The sequence below is a fragment of the Halyomorpha halys genome, unplaced genomic scaffold, assembly GCF_000696795.3.
Source record: "Halyomorpha halys isolate HHAL.00 unplaced genomic scaffold, Hhal_1.1 Scaffold40.1, whole genome shotgun sequence".
Taxonomy (NCBI): domain Eukaryota; kingdom Metazoa; phylum Arthropoda; class Insecta; order Hemiptera; family Pentatomidae; genus Halyomorpha; species Halyomorpha halys.
In genome coordinates this window covers 1,552,232-1,577,402 of record NW_027106400.1, presented here as the reverse complement: position 1 = coordinate 1,577,402, position 25,171 = coordinate 1,552,232, and the positions used below count along the sequence as shown (strand labels likewise).

The 25,171-nt window shown below is 30.0% G+C and overlaps 1 protein-coding gene across 2 annotated transcripts in view; it reads left to right on the top strand.

The window, feature by feature from the left end:
- Positions 1-1,849: 1,849 nt before the first annotated feature.
- Positions 1,850-25,171, top strand: part of LOC106687902 (uncharacterized) — a 641,896-nt gene continuing 618,574 nt past the window's right edge. For both annotated transcript variants that reach the window (XM_014432069.3, XM_014432078.3), the window contains exon 1: positions 1,850-2,009. In XM_014432069.3, coding sequence (XP_014287555.1) covers positions 1,956-2,009 — 54 coding nt within the window. In that variant the 5' untranslated portion in view covers positions 1,850-1,955. The remainder of the gene's footprint in view (positions 2,010-25,171) is intronic.

Here is a 25,171-nt window from a genome sequence, read left to right as displayed (position 1 = left end):
AACATAAATAAACAAACAATTTTTTATTTATGCAGAGGTTTTAGCCAAGATTCCCCGCTGGAAACCCTGATGAAGACCTGAAACTCAGGCCGAAACGTCCCATCCGACCATCTTCTCCAATCAATTATTTCATTAATAATTTTTTTAAAAATAAATAATAATAAAAACTGTTATTTCATAGATTGTTCTTGAGGAAATTGGACTTTTAAGGAGATAAAGAGTATTTTGAGACTTAAATAGGAAATAACTTATTTAATTTTGTTTAACAATAATAACGAATAAGGTTTCTCACACCATCTTAAAAAATATTCGGATTATAATTCATAAACAATTTATCAATATTGCATCATTATCATCATCAGTTATTGTTTATTTTTTATTGAATTGAAATTTATGAGCTCTTCAGTAGTTCTGTTAGTAGTTGATAGTTTTTTTTACTAGGTTTGATGGAATAAAAACGCTTGAGAGAATCGCAAATGTTTTTATTTATTTTGTTATTATCTTCTTAATATTATAACTTAGTTGTTACGATAACCTTATTTCAAGTTTTATTATTACAATGTTTTTAGATTTCTCCTTATTTTATTTAAATTAAATTTTATATAATTATTCATTTAAAGAAACTTACAGCAATATGATTATTCTGACTATTATACCAAATGACTATATAAGGAGACCAGTATAATTATGCTATGTGAAGATATAATTATATTTAGGTAATTGTTTTAAATTTAAAAAAATTGTATTCTAAATGTAAATAATTGACCGTATAATTTCAAATAATGGAGAAAATGGTTAGGGTTGCGATCAAACGAGAAAAAAAAATGAATTTGAGGAAGATAGTCCGGGTGGCAGTCAATTAAGGTTTCAAAATAGTAACAGAAAACTATTTATTGTTAACCATTAACTATTTAACCACCACCTGGTTAACAATAAATTGTTTTTTGTTAATATTTTGTAATCTTTATTGACCGCTACCCGGACTATCTTATTCAAATCTACTTCGTTAATATTGGAAGAAGATATTTGACCGATCTTCTTCCAATGTTAACAAAAATAGTTTGGGTAACTTTTTTATATTCTTATCGTTCTCTACTTTATACGATATTTATACTATTTTATTTCTTCTTTTCTTCCATTTGTATATTTTTTTGTGTTGAATTATAATTATATAATTTTAAGCCTACCTTAATTTATCTTTTGTATTTATTTTATCCTTTTATGTCAAAATATTTTTAGTTGATTTTGAATCTTTTTAGCCCTAATAATGTTGATGAAATTCAACAAAGTGGGACAAAACGTCGGTAAATAAATAGTAGTTAACTATTTTTGTTTCTCTTCTGTCCATCTCATAAATTAAATAAAAAATGTGATTGGTCAATTTAATTGTTTTATACATATTATGTATTGTTTAAATTTGTATTGTAGAGTACATGATGATGGCGTGATGGCTCCGAAACCTTGTTACTGATAATTTAAAATAAAGAAATTTAACAAGGAAGAGTTTTTCATTACAACTCATTGAGTTATTATCTTCGTATACATTATACCGAGTTTATTTAAAAGGCACATTGATATAAATGATTTTTTTTTCCTATGTGTCCTTTGCTGTCGTTGCAATCCAAGGCGAATCAAGGCCTCCGGCCCCCTCCTGTGTTCCAGGATATCTTGGAATATTTCCGCAAGAAGTCCTACCACTCAGCGGCCAGGACCCTCTTCCAGGAAGGGTACAGGTAACAGCCGACAAAAGGTAAACTCTACCATCGCTAGATAAAAAAAAAAAAAAACCAGCGTAGAACGATGGGAGTGCGCAGACGCGGTGAAATGGTGAACGGTGGGGGGTAAGATTGCCGGCAGTTCGCTGCCCGCTGTCACTGTGTGAGGAGTACAGTAGTGCGTGCGTGCGTTCGTGCGTTATATCAGTCGCGTGTTTGTGACATGGTATTTATGTGAACATGGATTACACGGCCATCATCGAGGGCACTGTCAAGTTCAGGGATGGCAAGAAGGTGTGTAATATATCATCTTTTTTTTTATAAATAATTTTTATTTTAATTATTAATAAATCTGGGTTTACGAGGATTTAAATACTCAAATATAGTAATTAGGTATATAAATTTATAAAATACTTGTCATCTTAAATAATTATACTGAATAGCAATAAGTCATAAAATAAATTAAAAAATATAATTTTTTTTTTCAAATTTAGCACTATTTAATTTCTACATCACTTATAACAAAATAAGTTTAAAAGTTAATTCAAAACCTAGTGTCTTTAATTTTAAAAAAAAAATTTGTTTTAACAAAAATATTGTTCATTGAAGTCTCCTAATTGTTTTTTACGTTCTTTACCATTTCAACGAAAATCGATGAGGTAGCCAAATTTTGACTTTAGACCATTACTTTGTAGTAAAATAAAAAGAAATATTTTTTGGAAAGCCCGCTTTAACGATACCTAATACTTGATATTAAAAATCTATTGAATTATTATTTGGAAAAATTGTATCGTTTTTGATAATTTTTTGAGACACTCCAATTTTAAAAAATGATAAATTAGTCCTAAACTACCCGTTTATGTATAAAGTACTTATGCCAATGATAAATACAAAAAAATAATAATATCCTAATAATGTTTATTATTTGAGGCGTTTATTTCCATAATCAGTCTGTCGATATAAATAAATAATAATACATGAGCCTCTTCAAAATATATTTGTGAAAAAGTATTTTTAAATTTGGACTTCCAAGTGCTATTATTAACTCTAGCTTTACGGGTGTTTCTTATATACATTTCTCTACGAGAACCTATCAAATTGAAGGGAAAAAAATTAGCATTTTATTTAAAAAATCAATATATTCAAAATTAAGTTTGAATTGAACAGTACTAAGCTTCACGTTTAAATAAATTAACAATCAATGAATAGTATTTTTTTCTTTAAATCATTACGGAAATGATAACAATAATAATAATAGTAAAGGGAACTGTCAGCTTCGTTTTCGCCTAATGCATACTTATCTTCGAAGGTTGATAATTTTTCTCAATATCTTATTATATTATCTGGATTTACTCATAATCGCTTTATAAGGAGATCAGTCAAAATATTAAAAAATACTGAGCCCAAATTTAATTACCCAATTGTAAATATTGTACAATAAACGGATTCTATCTACAATAATTTTTGCACACTGTCTTTAAAAAATGTTTTTACACGTTACACTCGCAATCATACTGAAGATCGACTCTTGTTTCTTCAGTGATAAGCATAAGAGATTTCGTTGAAAATGAAAATAAAAGCCATACAATCTTTTACGAACGAAACAAACATATAAGGATGTAAATGAAATGAGCTAGTCCATCGATTTGATTGGGTTTAGATTGGTATATACTACATACCAATTTCAAACCTTAGGAAGTTAAGGGAAAAAAAAATTGTGCATATAAATTTTTAAGATTAAATGATCAATTTATCATGCAAAATAATTAATGCAAATTAATACCATGATTTTTTCAGTATGTAATTTCGAAGTTTGAAATCCGTCAAACTGACGGGTACCGTACACTTTCTGTTGAAAAGGCAACTCTCTTTAAAACGTTTAGTTCAAAATCCGGTTAAATCTGATTTGATTTTAGTGTTCATGAATGAAATTCTTTGAGTCAATCAAAATGAAAAAAAAAAAATCACACAATATATTTGTATCTGTTATGCTTATACTACATATTCAGAAATAAAACCTATATGTGTATGTATATATTTATATTTTTTTATTTAATTTTTATTGATAACAGTTTATTTATAAATATTTTTATATTAAAATAATTGTGTATAAAAGTTCGGTATTTATATAAAAATGATGGTAAAAATATTTAACGTGATGTAGACCAAAACGTATGCAGATGGAAAATCTATCTGTAGACCACGCCAAATTTTATTAAATTACTTCTGTACTATATATTCATATATTAAAAATTTACTATTAAATTTATTTATTTTCTAAGCTAAAATGTAATTAATATTCTTAATCATTTAATATTAAAAAAATTAATGAAACATTAGGACATTAAACAAGGTATGTCACCTGTTTAATTAAATAATTAGAATCAATTATACAATTACAATAAAATCTGCATTCTCCTAGAGAATTCGAATGCTAAAAACGTATTGTATGTATTTAATTTATGTTTTTGCATTATAATTTTTTGGTGGAATGGCAAATTTCAATCTTTAATTATTAATATGTCAGTGATCAATTAAAAAAAGTGACCAGTTTTTTCCTCATGCCCTTCAAATTAATAATAATTAATTAATATAAACAATGGTATGTTAATTATTATTATATATTCAACTAAATATGGATTGTTGAAAATAGGTTAATAAATGTCTATTATATATTTTCAAAAGAGTTTACTGTTGTATCAATTATATATAGTGTCAAGGACAAATTGAACCGTAATTCACTTCTTAGATCCCTCAATAAAACGGACGTTTCGAGCTAAAAATTAGTTCATCTTCAATCTTTTCATCCTTCTGCATTATATATATGTTCTTTCTATCCACAACTTCAACCGTCATTTTATTCATTATAATTTCTGTTTCTTAATATGTTGCCCACCTAACGTTTGAGTTTTAGGGAATGTGTGGATATTTTTAAAAAAATATTTTTATGCTCGACGAGATGTGGATAGGAAGAGCATGTTACGTACGTAGGACGATGAAAAGATTGAAGGTGTTCTGATTTTAGCTCGAAACGTCGTGTAATAAAGAATTGAAAAATAGTTGAATTTGTCTTAGAAATAATATGATTGATTTATCGGTAAATAAGTTTTTCGTTGAAATTCAAAGTGCAATTTAATAGTGTTTTTTTTTTAATTTTTATACATTTTTTTATGGTATACATATTAAATGTACAATATTTACTATATTGTTTTTGGGATACCCCTTATACAATAAAATTTTCTTGATACTAACTAAATTTTACTAATTTCTCTATTTTACATTTTAGTAAAACAAACCAAAGGGTAAAAAAAAAAAAAAAAAACCATTATAGTAATAATACAGTTTACTATCTGAATAACTGAGGATATCAGAACCATTCATTTTAGGTGCCTATGGTTTTTGTTTTTTTCCTAGTGATTATGATTTCATTTATTTTGGGTTTACATTTTTTATACCAAGGCTTGTAAAATAAAACGTGCGTGATATTGTTAATGTTAGAGAAGAAAAAAAAAACATTTTAAAATTCAATTTTAATTCTACATCGCCGGAATCATCTCCATATATTTTGCCGTGAGGGTATTTATGTACGCGGTTGGGTGTTGAATTGAGACAACGATTTTACTAAATTATTCATTTATTATAAACATTTCTAATTGTCATACTTTATTTACAAGTGAATACGTTTTTACTTTATGCTCTTAATATTTTAGTAATTAGACATTAAAAAACTATAATCGGTAAAGTGACCGGTAATATATTACTAAATTAAGAAGACTATTCTATATTAAGAATTAAAATATGTTTAATGATTGGAGAAGTTTGTCGGGGTGTGCGGTCAGCAAAGAACAACATAAATAAACAAAACCATATTTATTTTATGCCGACGTTTCGACCTGAGTTTCAGGTCTTCATCAGGGGTTATGGCGTAGAAGGTAGGCCTGCAACTGAAATGTCGGCATAAAATAAATAAATATGGTTTTGTTTATTTATGTTGTTCTTTGCTGACCGCACCCCCCGACAAATATCTCCAATCATTAATCTACGGTCAACTATCTACACCTCATTAAAATATGTTTAAATTTGAAATCACCTTTTTACTAGTAATAGAAATAATAATGACTAAGTAATTAGTTGAGAAATTTTCTTAATAAGGCTGAATATTATTCTAGTATTTTAGATTTTCTCAATTCTATCCATTTTAGATACTTTATAAAATATGTATACAACATGCTACCAAAATATATTATAAGTTATAATTACCAATTTTAACTAACTACACGCGGTAAAGAAACTATGACGGTGGGTAGAAATATTTCTTTAGACGTCTTTCCAAATTTTCCATTTAAAAAGTTTATTTATTTCCGTCTCTAGAATATTTTTCTGGAGGTTTGTGTTAGTACTTGTAAAATATAAGGCTGTGAAAAGACAATATATTATCAAGGAAATATATATTCTTTCACGTTCACAGGTTCTAGCCGTTCATATTGGCAATAATCTAATATAAAATTATTATGATTTAATAAATAGAATGAAAATGTAACAGTTCGGTTGTTAATATTTTTTAATTATATTTTTAGTCTCTCCTTTTGCATTCTAAGGCAGACGGAATTTAAATTTTCAAATTTCAATTTTATAGCGTGGTATCATTTGCTGGTATAATACATTGTTTACAATTGTTAATTAATTAAATAAATAAGGGCAAATTGAAATGTAAAAGTTTATGCGGAAAATCGAACTTAAAAAAAAAATTCTTTGGTCTAACAATAGTAAGTAGAGAAATATTGTAATCAGATATAGACATGCCCATAAGGACTACAATATTAGGTAATTGTAGAAATTTCATATTTTTCTTCATTATTATTAATTTTCATTCTAGTTAATTGCGATATACTTGAAGAAGGAGCACTGGTTCAGATAGTACATGAGCCCTAGAGGAGAAAAAAGTCAGTTATTTCACCCCAATTTTTGATTACTTTAATAAAAACTATGCATAATTAGGAGTCAAAATTGATGAGTCTCCCAAGTATACGTAGAGTGTATAAAAAATGGTGGCTTTTCAAAACCGTTAAAAATAATTAATTTTTTCATTTGGAGCTCTATATCTTTAAAACTACCAACAACAGTAGAAAATCTAAGAGAACATCTCTTAAAGTAGAGAAAATTTGCTAAATTGTAAGCCTAGTACAGTTATTTACGTTCACGTATATAGTTCTCGAGATATAGCTTTTTAAAAAGCAATATTTTATAAAAATTTGGTACAGAGCGGAACTAATCTTTTAGTGGATCAGTAGTTAGTGAATTTATTTTGAAAAATCCATATCTCAAAAACCATTTGATGTACAGATGTCTATTAGCAAACAAATTAAAGCTAGTTTAATGGGCTGTGAAGTAGTTTAATACGTTTATCGTCGTAGGAGTAGTAGTTTTCATGAAAAATATCATGATATTTGCTAAAATAAATTGATTTATTGTTAAAATTTGTGTGTGTGTTTATGTATTGATAAAATCAATGATTATAATCGATTTTTAAATAAAGCTCCGAGTGATTAAAAAATCTAGGATCAAAAAGACCAATGTTTTTTTTTTTTATTTTGTATAATTAATCATAGTATAAAAAAAAATTCTGGAATGTTCCGAAAAAAAAAATTAACAATCCAAATATTAGTTTTTTTAATGATGCCTAGTAACTTGATAGTCAAATGTTTTCTATATTACTCTTTTATTACTATTTGTATTGGTACGTTGATGGGATGGAATCAATTTTTGAGATGGATTTATGAGCACTATAACACAACTTTGACTCACCACCCTTCTTACGTTTCCAAGTTTTATGTTGTTTGTAGGCCCGTTTTGAAGTTATCGCTGTTTTTGCGACAAAAAATCTAAATTAGGGATAATTTTAAAAAAAAATTATCTGTTGCTATAAACGTTCTTATTTTAGGGTTTCTCGGTGTATGAATAATGAATATAAATTTTGTTCCTCCCAAGAAGACGACAGTTTTGCAAAAGGTAACAAAGCCAATCGGGGGAAGTTCCAATGATTTCGGTTATTCCCGTTCGAATGGAATATTTTTTTTTTTTCTCCTTTAATTATTCATGAAATTTTTAATATTTCGTATTTATATATGTAACCGATCTAGTCCGAACCCGATATGATTCCTTCCATAATAAACTCCCTAACCACCCAAACCCACTAGTTTCAAACCTTGCTTCCTTTTCCATTCCTGCCAATCCTCCGAGGCGCCTGAAAAGAAGATGGCCTTGTGACCTTATATTGTAAACTGTTTTTAGAGTTCTTCTACTGGGTAGTTTCTCTACATGCTGTATCATATCATTATGTCATTATGATCAAATTTACTTGTTGTATTTTTTATACAGTTGTAAATATCAATAAATAGATAAAAAAAAAGTATTTATATATTGTTTATTATTGCTAACAATGAGAACTTTTTTTTTTTTTCAAAGGATGCTTTAGAGGAAGATTAGGCATTTAAGCTCTGTTAATCTATTTCATGGGGTCAGCGGTAGCAGCGTGGCAACGCTTCTTTCTACCAACTCTGAGGTTGCGAGTTCGAGGCCGGCCCCATTTTTGAAGGGATAAAATTATACCAACTTCACTCATATCCTCCCCCCGGACATTTGTGAGGCCCGTTAGCCAATGTGTGGAACTATAATAAAATAGGCGTGGGAGGGAGGAGCCGGCCCTACGAATAAACCACGTCAAGAAACGCGCGTTGTATCTCCTAATACATCGCGCGAGGACTTTAGGCCTCCATGGTCTATCGCCCATATAATAATAATACTCTATTTAACTGAGAATACGACCCCTATCTGGAACTAGATATAAGAATAATGCTTCTTAATAAAAGAGGAAAGTAAAATTAATAACAAAAAAATAATGATATTGGTACACTTAAATAAAACAAACAATTGTCTTCTAATAGTAAAAAGACACAAGTTAATTTGAAAAAGGGAAGAGAGAAGAAAAGAGAAAAAATAATAATAATAATAATGAATAAATAAAATGAATAATAATAAGTAAATAGAGGTATTGTGACTATGAATTAATTTTATATTTATTAAAAAAATATAAAAGAATGTCCTGCAGCAGTCTTAATTGTTCACTAATTCACAGAGTTTAATCAAAATCGTTTGAGACATAGTGGAGATAATTGTAAATTGTGATAAATCGATTCTATAAAGTTGCACTTGAGGTTGGTCGATTTTAGCCAAAATGTTGCTCTAGCATCCCAGGCTTAAACATGCCCTAAATATATAATTTCAGTTTTCTACGACTTTTCTTTTTTGAACGAGGTTGTCAATTCACATAGAGAGATACATTTATCATTTTTCGAGCTTTGTTTGTTTGTACTTATGGGCGCTCAAAGGGACGATGGAAATAATCCCCCTTACTATATATTTCGTATATACATAGATAAGTCGAAGTTCAAAGATATAAACCAAAGTTTTAAATTATATACTTTAATGAACGATTGAAAATTGTTGAAAGCATTTTATTTTATTTTTTTCAAAATTGCTACGGTCATCTATAAATTCAATTTCCAGCGCTGTAAAGAGAGACAAATATTTAATAACGCAATTTAAACGAAACGTGACCAACCTTCGATTGACTTAATAATTATCGTATTATACTCGCCATTGAATGGGGCGCCATAAAGGCAAAGCCTTAACCACTTCCAATCCCAAAGTCCATATTTCAATTTTATTTTTGCCCTTATTGTCGTTTTATTTATTATTTGGAACGATAAATCGATTTTATTAATTGTTTAAAAAAAGGCAATTTGATCTTGTAATACCTCTTAAAATGTCTATTTATGACTCAGGAGAAAAAAAAATTATTAATATAAATAAATAAAGGCTTAGGTAACCCAATAGTTCAATGCTGATATTGCCCTAATAAGTCTCTCCCGAAACATTTTTTCTATTTATTTATCTTTTTATGCGCCCCTTCTTGGTCATTTCTGAAATACGTGGGTGGAGGGGAGTTCTACAGGTTACCACCCTATTCTAACCATAGTGTAAGTTATGTTTTTATTTCGTGGGACCATCCTAGAAATAAAAGTAGACCACCTGGACCGAATCCTAACCAGTGTCGCTGCAGTCACGAGCCTGTTTAAGTTGGCACATTAACTCCTCAATGACAGCTATGAAGATGTATCTAGCACCGGCTTGCCAAAATTTGTGGACGAAGTATTTAGAAACAAATCAAAACTTTTGTGTTTATTTTTTTTTTAATTTATACATTTTTAATGTTCTGAATATTTAAATAATTTTCTCATCATCGAAAATAAATATTTTTTTAATAATTTATTTATTGTTATTTAGAACTGTATACATATATACACATCAAGTAAATTTGCTGTAAGTGATATTATGACATGATACAAACATGTGGAGAATCTACCCATTGATAGAACTCCAAAAACACTTCTAAAGGAGAAGATCTCGAGGCCATTTTCTTTTCAGACGCCTAGGAGGATTATTAGGTAGTGAAGGAGAAGCCAGGTTAGAAACGAGTTGGTTAGGGTGGTTGGGAAGTTTATCATGGAAGGATTGGTATCTGGTTCTGGCCAAATCGGCAACATAGGGGACATTGAGATCCTGATGGATGATTTGATTTGTGACGAAGTAAGAAGCATTAAGGATTTTACGAAGGGTTTTGGACTGTACGGATTGGATTCGAGAGGATGGTTTAGTGGAGCCCCATAGCTCAATTCCGTATGTCCAGATGAGCCTTATAATAGTCAAGTAGATCAGTATTTTGTAATGGATTGGAAGTTATGACCGCTGGTCTAGTAAATGTTGTAATAGTCGGAATCGACGAGCAGTTTCCTGTCGTTTCAGTCTTTTATGAGGATTCCATCTCAGTCGTTTGTCCAGATTTAGTCCTAAGTAACGGATCTGCTCAACAGGAATAAGTGGGGTATTATTAAAACATATTGTAGGGCAAGACGAAGGGTAAATATGATTTGGTGGGATTTATTGGAATTTATAGAACAAAAGAGATAACAACAACATTTAGAGAAACATACAATTGAAAAGAAATAGTATACAAACAAATTTAGAATCATATAAAATATTGAATTGAATCATAAATGATAAAAAATTTATAACTGATAATTGAATAGTAAAAAAATGTCTTTAATTGATTGATAATCGTAGAATTAGATGGTAGTAGATTTTATTTTTTCAGTTTTTTAGACACTACTTGCATATTTTATATTATACATATCTTCTTACCTACATGATATTATATTTCATCTTTCACTGTTTTCAATCTACTACCATTTAATTCCACGATTATCAATCAATTAAAAAAATTTTCTTACTATTCAATTATCAGTTATCAATTTTTAATCATTTATGATTCAATTCAATATTTTGTATGATTCTAAATTTGTTTGTATACTATTCATTTTAAATTGTATATTTTTCTAAATGTTGTTGTTATCTCTTTTGTTCTATAGCCCTGATGAAGACCTGAAACTCAGGTCGAAACGTCGGCATAAAATAAATAAATATGGTTTTGTTTATTTATGTTGTTCTTTGCTGACCGCACCCCTCCGACAAACTTCTCCAATTATATATTATTATTATTATAGAAATAAAAATGAAAAATAACAATAATAATATGAAATGAAAAATAGTTTGTTATTCTGGGACTATGTCTCGTTAAGGTCTATGACATTATATGACTAGTATTATACTCGTAATATTAAAGAAAAAAAAGGAAATTATTCTTAAAATGTGTTGCTAAGGAATGTTGTTAGCTTTTATTTTTTCTCTATTAAAATACTTTCTCCATGTATATTTCTTCTAGAATAAAGTAAAAAGGATATATTTCCTGGTCGAATAGAAGGAAAGTTCCTATCGCGAGTTACGTTCGGTTGAGTAGCGAAAGAAAGGAGACGGAGGAGGAAGCTGACAGGAAGGAATCCTTTGAGGGAAGCCATTACCTTCTGGAGACGACCGCTAAGGACCTGAACTGGAGGACACAAAAGGATACCATCCTGAATCTTGAATTAAGGACCCGTTACAGGAGACATTGCTAATTCCAAACACCGCAGAGAGAGCCCCCCCCCCCCCACTAGAAATATCTCCCTAAGTGGTCCTCTTTTTCATCTCTCCTCGATCACTATAAATCTCCATTAATGTTTTGTCTCCTAGCCCACTCTCTCTCTTATTGTTTGTATTTAATATTGTGCTGCAATATTGTTTCAAAAGCGGGCCATTATTTAGTACTTGTGAATTTAAAACTATCTACATCTCAAATATACTTAATCCTTTAGTTATATTATTAAATTGTATATTACATTATATTATATTTCAAGTTAAGTGCGTAGTTTTCACGTTCTTTTAACTTTATTAGCTTGATTATTATTAATTCATTAGTATATTATTAGTTAAAAATTATCATTATTATTATTTTTAGTACTATTTGATTCATTGATTATTATGTTTTTTACTAGACTGGATATTATTATTACTATTCAATCATAGTTTTTTTTTAATATGCCAGTATGTACAGAATAATCTATATTTTTATTATGTATTAGTTTTATTTTTTGTTTTGGAAGAAGATAGTATTTTAGGTAGATTGTAGGAGGATAGTCCGAGTGGCGGATAGAGGCACAAATTAGTAGATGAACAAGGTTAACATTAAATAGTTTTATCTACTGTTTTGTCGCATTATCGACCTCCACCAATACAACCTTCCTACAATAGTTTTAAGTATAGTCTTAGTTTTTTTTTTCTTCTTAGTTCTACTTTATATATTAAATCATTAGCTAGGTGCATTTCTCGAAATAATTTTTAAATTGTATAATTTTAGTTTATAAACCCTTGCTGTCCACACTACTCCCCGATAATTAAAAGTGTAAAAAATAAATTCTTTATGTTTTTTATTTATTTTATAGTATATGTTAATATGCCATAAACCGATAGATATTACAATCTGGATGGATTGAAATTCGTATAATTTGCTAAACAAATAAAAATAATAATATTTAAATATATACGTAAATATTAGTGGACTCTTGGTCTACATGGGTCACATTTTCTTTTAAATAAATTATTTATTTTGATGTTTGTACAATATTTTATTTTATTAAAACATTGTTGATCAATAATTAAGTTGATAATTTCATTCAAAAGATTGTGATTCGGTGAGGGCGTTATTTGCAGGGTACCACTCGATTCTAAACTACCACAGATAGAAAAGTCAACTCCCAGGCGGGATTCAAACCGGCCCCGCTGCAGTTCCGAGGATGCAAAGACCTACGTCTCAACTCCCTCAGCTACAGACGGCCAGGAAAGACATGTTACCAACTTATTTTAGCCGAAGTTGAAAAGTCGAGATTTATTCTGAGGGTCCGCTATGTATTAAAAGTAACCATCTCAGGCCGGAACATCAAAGCGACAACGCTTTTGACAAGGGAATGTTACATTTGTGGCTGTACACGATCGGCCACAAACAGCTTCATAAACGTTTCTTTATCTAAGATAACGTATAACTCCACGTTAATTTCAAGTTATTGTTAACGCAAATACGTAATTCCTGACAAAGCTATGTCCACATTGATCGTTTGTCGAATGTGTTAAGCTATGTCCACAATGTGCGTTAGTCGTACGAGGTAAACGCGGTGTTCCTTTGAAGATCAAAGCTTTACTTGTTGGTTACCTACCGGTGAAATATTTTTAAAACAAACCATTTTTTTTTATTTATTTTCTGGAACCACGAGCTCAAATCATTTCTCAAGGCCAGATTAAATATTTAAAAAATAAAATACATTGACGGATTTTAGGAATCAAAGGAAAATTCCTTAATTCAATTTTTTTATGCGGCATTTTTATCTTTCTATACTTTAAAGTGTAAAAATTAATAATTGTCTCAAGGTCTACGTGTTCGATTCCATCGATACATTTCGGTAATATATTTTAGCCAGTCAATTGATAATATTTTTCTTTAAATTTACTTATACCAAAGTAGCAACAAGTTTATGTGTAGTTAAGATACGTTAAAACATTTAGTGCATCTTTAAATTAATTCAGAGACAAAACTACACTATGTATTCTTTTAGTAATAATAATATATAAACCATATATACCCATTAATTTACTCAGTAGACTAAATGAGAACGAATGCAACAAATAATATAAATCAATAAGGCAGCCCTGAAAAGGATATAAAAAAAGTCTAAAAGAGCTATCAATAAGATAAAGGACTAATTCGATACGAGGTTATCGATTCTGGAATCGAGGTTATCATCGATTTATATATATTTTCCACGTTATTAGTGTCTCCTCCTTATTTGTATTCCTTAATTATCTCTATTCGCTGCAGCAGGACTTTTACTGTTTGTTTTTTTTTTTATCTTATTCTGTATGTTTTCAATTACTCCTATCGTGTGTGTATTGTTTTATTATAATTTATTTATCTTGCGATATTTTAGCACGAACAACTGAAGGACAGTCATTGTATAAGTTAATAGTTCCATTTAATCTCTCATTGTTAGTAGAAATAAAAAATAAATAAATAAAGACCATGAAATAAATTGATAACTGCAGAAGTAAAAAATACTTTTTCAGATCTTTTAATTAAACCAGCAATTATAAATGATTCACATTTAATATTCAAAAATCATGTTAAAATATAATTGTCATGAATAATTAATATCTACTATTTTCAATTTATAAAATGTTAATGTTGGCATCATATAAAGGAAACGGAGAATAAATATTCGATATAAGAAAATAAAAGTAAGGAAATTAAAATACGCTCTTTTTTTAGGTTTAAAGAATTTGGTGATTTTTATAAAAAATACAAGGTTACAGATCATTATAGAATAGAGCTTTATAATTTTCTATTCATTTATATGTTTTTTGTTTAGGCTAATTAATATGAAAACACATTTTTTTAAATGTTAAACGTGAATCATCAAGCACTGAACGTTGATCATAATCAATACTTTAAAAAGTGTGAAGTGTTAATGTTCTCTTTTAAATGATATATTTAACTTATTATTTATAAAAAAAACACATTTATATAGCCTGAACAATTTTTTATAATCTTTAAACTCCTACGTTTCAGCCATCTTCAAATTACTGAGCGCACATGACGCAAGTTTTTCTAAGCATCTTACCATATTTAAAAACCAAACGAAAAACCTAAATTAAATAAAAATAAATAACTACAACTTAAGGTGTTTCGTTCCAAAATCAACTATGTCATTATAAGATATAATAATTTCTTCCAAAAATACTTGCTACATTTAATTAATAATCAAATAATTTCCAACTCCACTGATCCAGTAAATTGATGCATTTTTTGCCACTCTCCATTACCTTCTATGACTTTATAATTTGTATATTCATATACAACTTTTCTAACGGTATATTACACGGCTTCATTATTCCACTTATTTTCAGTTATAGTTTTCCAACCTGAAAAAAAAATCCTCTTTTCAAAATTTAATTTCAACTAAATATTTTTCAAAGGTTAGAGTAAGAAATATGTATCCAATGTAATCCAATTTTTTGTTTGAGACAGATTTTTTTATTAGTTATAACAAAAACATCTATATGGTCTCCAAACTTTTTTATTATCTTTAAACTCCTTTCAGACATTCCGATCATTTGCAAGGATTTTATTCACCTTATCACAGCCAAAAATTGGTTATCACATTATTACAGGCGATTATGCCTTTGTCAATTTTTATCTTTAGTCAATTATCTATTATTTTCATTGTTACTCTTTGATATTACAATAGGTAATTAACTAATGATAAAAATTGACAGCGCGATAATTATCAACAATAATGTGATAACCAATTTTTGGCTATGATAGTATGAATGAAGATTCTTGAAAATGGCCGGAATGGCTGAAACGTAGGAGTGTAATGATAATAAAAATGCGTTGAGATTATGGATGTTTTTGTTACAATTAATAATTATATCTGTCTCAAACAAAAATTTGGATTATATGTAAATATATTTATCTAAGAAATAATTACTTTAAATTAAATTGTGAAAGGATTTTTTTTTTCGGGTTCCAAAGCGATAACTGAAAATAAGTGTAATAATAAAGCCGTATCATATACCGTTAGAAAGTTGTATATTAATATTTTAGAAATATTAATATACAAATTATAAAGTCGTAGAAGGTAATGGAGAGTGACAAAAAATGCATCAATTTATAGGATTAGTGGAGCTGAAAATTATTTGATTATTAATTAGATGTGATAACTATTTTTGGAAGAAATTATTTTATCTTATGGGAACATACTATTTTTTTTCATTGGTATTAATTTATTTTGAATATTTATTATAAGCATATTAGGTTTAAAAAATAAATAAATAACACGGTTAAATGTTTAGAAAAAATTGATCATGCATGCACAGCACTATATATTTATTACTATTATAAAATGACAGTTAAAGGTTTCCTTTATAATAATAATAATTATTTCAGAATTTGCATCGCGCTTCAAAGCTAGTAGGTTAAGTTCCCTGATTTTCTCCAGTGCAATGATCTGCTGCGTACGGCCGTTTGAACGAACAACTTTTTGCAACTCCAGCAATTTCGCTGAACTGTATCCGTTGTTGATCTATCAGCAAGAATATCCACCGCTCTCCATAACCACCTTTATCCGCGCTGAGGTATAATCAAAGAAATTAGAACATCCTGACTCGTAATAACTCGATAAGAGTGTGCTGATAAGAAGGATCGGTTGGCTTCCAATTACATGTTATTGTATTTTACGAGGCAAAAAAGATGTATTTTCTCAGAAAGCAGTAATTACAAGAACCTGATATGTCTAGTAGACATTATTATCATCGCAATGACTTGGTCGAGATAAGAAACTTGGCAAACCGTTATTTTTGCCTTGATTGAAAAATTATTTTTTAATCTTTATTTAAAGCTCAGATTAAGGATAAAACTTTTGTTTTTTTAAAATTTAATTAATGTGATTTTCAACTGTACAAATATTAAATACAATAAGTAAATATGTTGTATGTTTCATATACACTTGAAAATCTACCACCCATTTGTGGTACTTCAAACATTAATTTAAATTAGAAGGTCCCTTGGCCATCTTCTTTTCAGACGCCTCGGAGGAGTATCAGGGATTGTTAAGGATGAAAGATTAAGAATTAATGGGTTAGGATAGGTAAAGAGTTTGCAATGAAAACAGCCATATCTGTTTTTCTGGCCAAATCAGCAACGAATGGGATGTTAAGGTCTTTGTGGATGAGTTTATTTGCAACGTAATAAGGAGCATCAAGGATTTTATGTAGGATTTTGGATTGTAAGGATTGGATGCGGGAGGAATTTCCAATTCCATATGTCTAAATTGGTTTGATTATCATAGTGTATACTAATTTTTTGTAGTGAATGGGAAGTTTAGAGCGTTTGTCAAGTAAGTGTTGTAGCAATCGGAATCTATGAGCAGTTTCTTGTCTTTTCAGTCTTGTGTATAGATTCCAAGTAAGTCTCTTGTCAAGATGGAGTCCTAAGTATCGAATCTGTTCAACAGTCGTTAGTGTAGTATTTAGAAAGGATACTGTAGGACAGGAGGAGTGAGAAGGATAAAACTAAATTTAAAAGTATAAGACCAAGAAAAGAGCTTTAAAAAATTAAGGATGATTTCTGTGAAATTGTATAGTATTTGCCGATGAATGACGTTCCTCTAAGGATGATTTTAATCTAAATATCCTTTAGTTAAATTTGAAAAAACTTAATTTTCCCAATTTAGGTGCGGAAGGGATTCAAAATCGAGCGGTCTCCAGTTAGAATCGAATTTATATATTTTCCTTTGGTTATTCATAATGTTCTTTAATATTTTGTATTTATACATTATATATCATTGCTAACAATGTGGACTGTTTAATTTGTTTTTCAACGAAAAAAAATTAAAAGTTTTTTTTTTAATCAAGATACCTGAAAACTTGCATTTGCGTCGAAACCTCAAATTTGATATTTTTCGTGATTGCAATATTCTCCCTTACTATATTTGGAATATATAGGTAGATGAAAGTGAAAATAGTAGAAAATGCTTTAGAATATTTTAGAAGTTGAAAAATAAATTGGATTATGTTACAAAATATGATTTTTCGTTTCCTTGTGATCGGGCCCCCGATTTTTATTTAACATGAATTATTTATATATTTATAGTGTCCTGTTAATTAAATTTTAATGATCTGAAACGTTTCCAAAAATAACCTTGATAACAGAGTTGGGCAAAAATTTGTTATAGTTGACATTAATAGCTAAAATTGCCATGGATACGATAATTATTTATCAATGGTTCATTCATGAATAAGGGTCGTATCCATGGCAATTTAACCTACTAGATTCAACTATAGCTAATTTTTGCCCATTTCTGCTTGAAAACGACTTATATAAAAAACTTTTGTTAGACTTACTCAATATCTTGTATCTCGAAACTACAGTTATATATATTTGTTTCATTTTTTTAAAAATTTATATTATACAAATATAAATACATAAAGCTATAAAGGAAAGGTCTTGACGAATACAGTGAAATAAACCAGCTGATCGGGATGTAGAAAAGAGACAATGCTACCTATATCCTCGAACGGTGAAAGCTGACGTTATTAAACCTCATTACAACCGGATGACTGCATTTATCTCCTCCGAAATGGTTCTCATTCTACTCAATAGCTCACAAATGCGTTGGTAATTTCTGATTGAAAGTTACTCAACACCTGGCCTTGTTATATAATAATATTAATTTGTTATATATATTTTAATTTGTTCCAACATAAAACTCGAATAACAGCTAGCATGTTATAAAGGTGTCAAACAGCCTCACATTATCAGTAGTCTGTATCGATATTGCAATCGAACTGAGGTAATCGAATTATACGGAATGTGTAAATGGCCTGATACATATTCAGATTAACAATTTGCATATGGAACTATTAAGGCCATTAAGAATTAATTCTTTTTTAACTGCCTTAACTCACTTAGTATTCTCTCTCTAATGCTGAACCAAGATGGCTTCCCTTGGCTATTTACACTTGATGTACAAAGATGCGTTTCTGTTTTATAGTTTAAAATTTCTAATTTACATTATTAAAATCTAATATCTTTTAAGATTCAGTTTTAGAAATCAAAATCAACAAGATTATCCAGTAATTTTTTTCAAATATTATTGTGAATATTTAATGTAATATTTAATTTTTTTTTTATTTTCCTTAATTTATACTACCTTACTATGTTACTATTTTACGCTATTAATATCCTAATATATTATTTCCTTACTCTATTTCTACCTTACTATCTTACTATATAACAACCCATAATGCTGGATCACTTTCCTCAAATCCAATGTTCCGCAATGTTTTTCTTTTGATTTTTCCCTACTATTACATTCGATTTAATCTACTTATACTATAAAAAGGAGCAAACTAAAGATAAGCAGGATGAAAAGGAAACTTAAATATGAGCAATGTATATTGTAAATGATAAAAATTCATATAAATAGTAATACATAACCTATAAATTCAACCTTCGTTCTAAAAAGTTTTATCAGAAACAATATAATCTTTTAATAATTTATTTATTGATATTTACAACTGTATACATGTATAAACATCAAGTAAATTTGCTGTAAGTGATATTATGACATGATAAAAACATGTGGAGAATCTACCCATTGATAGAACTCCAAAAACATTTCTAAAGGAGAAGATCTCGAGGCCATCTTCTTTTCAGACGTCTAGGAGGATTATTAGGTAGTGAAGGAGAAGCCAGGTTAGAAACCTAGGTGGTTGGGAAGTTTATTATGGAAGGATTGGTATCTGGTTCTGGCCAAATCGGCAACATAGGCAACAAGTTTGGACCGTTAATATAATTTTAAAATATACAACCATAAACAAGAGTTAATTATTAACTCCAAAAGTTCAGGAATTTTTTTAATTAATTAAAACCTGGAAAGCATAAATATTCATCTGTCGACAGGTCTAAAGCAATACAAACCAAAAACGAACGTGGCGATGCAGCACAAGCACCCTTCGGTTTGTGCCAAACACCGACACTCAACGGTTAGGCCCCATATTCAGGCCAGCTAATCCAAATAACCCATCCACACGTTCGCGCATACGCGGATTTGCCGTTGTTTGGCAAACATGTAGAGGTACCTTAATAACTTCAGATATACTGAGTAAACCTCCTGACTGCCCTACAGTTTCATTTAATGATGTTACTCTTACCCCTGTCGAACAGATCCGGTATCTTGGACTACATTTGGACAAACGATTAACCTGGAATCCTTACCCAAGATTGAAAAGACAGGAAACTGCACGTCGATTTCGACTATTACAGCACTTACTAGACAAACGGTCTAAACTTCCAACACATTGCAAAAGACTGATCTACATGACTGTAATAAGGCCAATGTGGACATATGGAGTTGAGTTTTGGGGCTCCACTAAACCTTCGAATTCCTCTTGTATCCAATTCTTACAATCCAAAATCCTTCGTAAAATCCTCAATGCTCCTTACTTTGTTACAAATAAAACCATACATAAAGACCTTAACATCCCACTCGTTGCAGATTTGGCCCAAAACAGATATGTGTCTTTTCATTCCTTTCTCCTTACCCATCCTAACCCATTAATTCTTAATCTTTCATCCTTAACAATCCCATATCATATCATTCCTTCCATTATAAACTCCCAAACCACTCCAACCCCCTAGTTTCTAACCTTGCGTCCTCTTCCATTCCTGACAATCCTCCGAGGCGCCTGAAAAGAAGATGGCCACGAGACCTGCTAATTTAAATGTCAGAGTGCTAACGAGTTGCTCTACACGTCTGTAACACTCCATTTTAACTAACATCAAATTTACTGTATTATATAATATAAGTTGTAAATTTCAATAAAGAATTTTTTTTTAAATTTATTTATTTTATTCACAACTGTAAAAGCATAATACAGATATAAAAAAAAAAGATATACTGAATGTTTTCATTTTCAATATTTATCGTATTTTTATTATTATTTTTTTTTTTAATTTTTGAAGTTGCTTATAAAGTGAGAAAACATTAGTTCAGATACTAATCCTTCTATGATAAACTTCCCAACAACCCAAATCCACCTGTTTCTAGATCGTCTCTAGAAATGTTATTGGAGTTCTATCAATGAGTAGATTCTCCACATGTTTGTATCGTGTCACTATATCACCAAAAGCAAATTTACTTGTATACATTTTTAAACATATATAGAAAGATTCTTTTAGGTGACGGTCAAAAGAGATAAATAGTTATCACTAACTTCAGAGGGCTTCATTAGGGCTGTATTAAAACAAAATACCATCATGTGTGTGATAATACTAAAAGGGTATACGTAGAAAGTTATCTATGTGATAGAAGAATTACCTTTTTATGTCTATATCATGAGATTTCGGCTAGAATGAAAAACGATTGTGAAAATGAATGATCAAGATGCAATAAAAATATAATGATCAGTATATGTTTAGTTGAAATATATATTTCATATTTTTCATATTTTATTTCTACGTATATATATTTATATTATTATATTATATATTTCATTTCAACGTAAATAAAAAAAAAATGCATTGAGACTGACGCTTATGATGGAGATATTATCAAACAACTGTTGCCTTATCATGAGTTTTTTCTCTAAGACTGAATATCCTCTTTATAAAAATAAAATGAAAATCCATCGGAATGTTGTGATAAAAGAAGAACCGATCTCAAGGCTTTGTGAGTGATGTTAGGAGTTACCTAATGCCCCAGCCATCCACTGCAGGCGGAGCTAGGATTTGCATCCTGTCATGTCTCCTTTGAGTTATAGCAGCGTATATTACTAAAATATAATACCCCCAACCACCTACCACGTACCTTGATTATATTACTTCCAAAGCGTTATCTTACCTTTTTATCGTTACTTATTGTTATTGTGAAATATTGTTTACGCCTTCGAACCCACGCCAAGCTTGGCCTCTATTAATTTAAACGATTCGAATGTAATTGAAATTCTTGAGAATCGATTTTTTTTTTTCCAAATATCATAATTAGTTTCCTCTATTATCATTTTAACGATTTATACAATTTTAAACGTTTTGCATGCAGCAATAAATCTGTTGAGATTTTCGATGACCTTCATGGCTATGACGAATTCAATAATGATTAGAAAAATCCTGATACCCCTGCCTGTGGAGATTATAAAAAGACATGAATATAATGTTATTGCAGGTAAAATAAATTAACTTAGCCTGTCCATATGGAGCTTTACTAGTTCAACAAATAAAAAGAAAACACAAGTATTCCAAAACAAATGCCTCAGAATCGTTAATAACTATCCATATTACACTATAATATCTAAAATGCACTCTGAATTAAACATGGACACCGTAGAGGATTACATATATAAACAGTGACACATAATTTCTTCATCAAATTTATGAAATAATAACGTCTTGAAGTGGTCGTCCGAGAAAATAATTAGTTGAAAGACTCGTTAAATGAAATAGATAGCTTTCTTTTACTATAATTTTAGGGATGTTACGAACGGAATCCGACGTCTAAAGAAATTTCCGAAACGCTGGTTGTTTTGGGTTATTGTTAATTGGAAGATTGGAAATTATAGGAAAATAATAAGGTGTAGATAGTTGACCATAGATTACTGATTGGAGAAGATGGTCGGGGGGTCCGGTCAGCAAAGAAACAACATAAATAAACAAAAAATTATTATTTATGCCGACGTTTCGACCTGAGTTTCAGGTCTTCATCAGCGTGTCTAGCGGTGAAAATAGGTTGAACTCTTAAATATTTTTTTGTTTATTTATGTTGTTTCTTTGCCGAACGCACCCCCGACCATCTTCTCCAATCAATAGGAAAATAAAATTTTGTAAATGTATTAAATTATTGCTCAAAAAGAAAAATATATACATAATAATTAATAGTAAAAATAAGGTATTGATATTGGGTTAGTAGTGTTAGTAAACTAAAATTAAAAAATAGAGCTTTATAAAAAACAAAACGATAAAGAAAATATAATAAATTATTCAATACAAACAATACAAAACAAAGGAGAAGTCTTAATTAACTCAAAATAAAATATTTATGGTTGATAGTAAATTAATAACATCAGCTGGATGAAAACGAATAATAATGTCTATCTGACCTTATGTTGAGGAGGAAAGTTGGTTGTAGATGGCAATCCCCTCGTAAGTTGAGGATGTAGGTCGTACAGATAATAGCCGTAGGATGACAGCAAAGTATCAACTGTAGATAGCAGTCCCCTCGTAAGCTGAGGATACAGGTCGAGTCCCCTCGTAAGCTGAGGATACAGGTCGTACAGATGATAGCCGTAGGATGACAGCAAAGTATCAATTGTAGATAGCAGTCCCCTCGTAAGCTGAAGATGACAACAAAATATAATTTGATATCGCAGTCATAGTGACACAGTGCGATACATAAAACAACGAGCGCTGGGAGTCGGAACGAGGCCTCACAGTCGAGTGTTTAAAACATATGACGCTCCAGATAGTGTTTTGTTATAAAACAGCTGTGCTATTAATTCGTTATCACAAACAGTTAGATATTCACATTTACAAAATATCTTACATTATGTTACTGATTGATTTATAAAAAAAAAATACAGATTTTCAATCCTACAGAAAATAAATAAAATGTTTATGAGCGTAAACAAGGGCGATGAGAGTAAGTTTCATTCATGATGAGTTGGGTTCCATGATCATGGGAGAGAAGAGACATTGCAGGCTCAGAAATGTATTCAGATGATAAAAAAATACATGTGTATATATAGTTCGGAAAGGTTTCATATTTGAGTAAATTATAATCTATCTGAGACACTAAGAAAACCAAAGCCTTTTTATACAACGACTACAATATTAGGGGTATTCATGATGTGTTAAATGTTAAATTTTTTACCATGTTAAATGTTATTTCGTTTTACAACGGTAAAAGAAGGCAATTTTTTTCGATTTAACACGAGTTTTTCCATTTAACACGCTTTAACATGTTTAAATACCCCTATTAAATGAGGTTTTTATTTTCCGATCCAGTATTGAATTTGAGTTGATATATTTTATGAATGACTCCCTTACAATCGCTGTTCCATTGCACAGGCCGAACAATAGCCACACAGTACTTGCTGTAGTAGGTACTTGCTGTTAGAGGCACAGCTGAGCCGAGTCATAATGAGTCGTTCACATCGGATCGTTCCTTTGTACCACAGCCATTGTTATCAGCGTCATTATCTGGTTCACACGGTTGAGGAATGTCATTCAGAACCTCTTTGTCTTAAAAATTTACAGAAAAAAATATTCTCAGGTCTGCGTGGAATTGTTCACTGCTCGGTATCTCATCAACAAAAAAGCTTTTATTTTTTTTTTTATAAATTTATTATTTTATTAAAATAGAAATTTTTAATTTTTTTTATTTTGTTAAGTTATTACAATTTCAACTAGAAAATAATCCTAGTGAATTTGCTGTGAACTATAGTTTAATGGCATGATACGGACTTTTGGAGAAACTACTCATTGTTTGAACTCCAATGTCACTTCTATATTAGAAAGTCTCAGGGACATCATATTTTCAGACACCTAGAAAAGAGGAAGCTAGGTTAGAAACAAATGGATTCGTGTCATAAGGGAGTTAAGGAATAAAAAAAAAAATCTGCACCCCTACAATCCTCACAAGGGTGAGGGGCAGCACGGTTTTGCAGAGGTGATTTGGTGAGTACACGCTTGAACACCAGATGTTTACCTAATTAAAGATACCCACTTTATGAGGCTAGATAAAACAAGGAGGGCTCCCGAACCTACAGGACATCCTCACGGCTACAGTATTCGAACCCGTGTCATTGGAGTTAGTAGCATAATGCCTTACCAATGTGCTACCCACTCCCACATATATATAAAATATGACATATGATATCGGGTCCTGGCCAAATCTGCATATAAAACATTGAGATAATTATGGATGATTCTATTTTTGACATAATAAGGAGTATTGAAGATTTCGATGGTTACGAGATTAAGATGTCTTATTGAAGCCAAAAAGTTCAACTCCATAAATCATAATAGGCCTTATTATATTTATATAAATGATTCTTTTGCAAGTATGCGTTATAATTATCGGAATCGATGTGTAGTTTCATTTTTCAGTCTTGTATGAGGATTCAAAGTTGATCGTTTATTCAATTGTAATCCTATGTAGCTGATCTGTTCAACAGGTAAATTCCGTTTTGGTGTAATAAAGCACCTACCTCAAATTTCATTATTCACAAATCTTAACTGTATTAAGATCCAGCTGTTTAAAATAGATGTGTAGCAGTGCCGATTCGAATCAGGCTTGGGAGGTCGACTTTTATTTCGGGGGTGGTCCTACGAAATGTCAACTTAGGATGGTTTTATA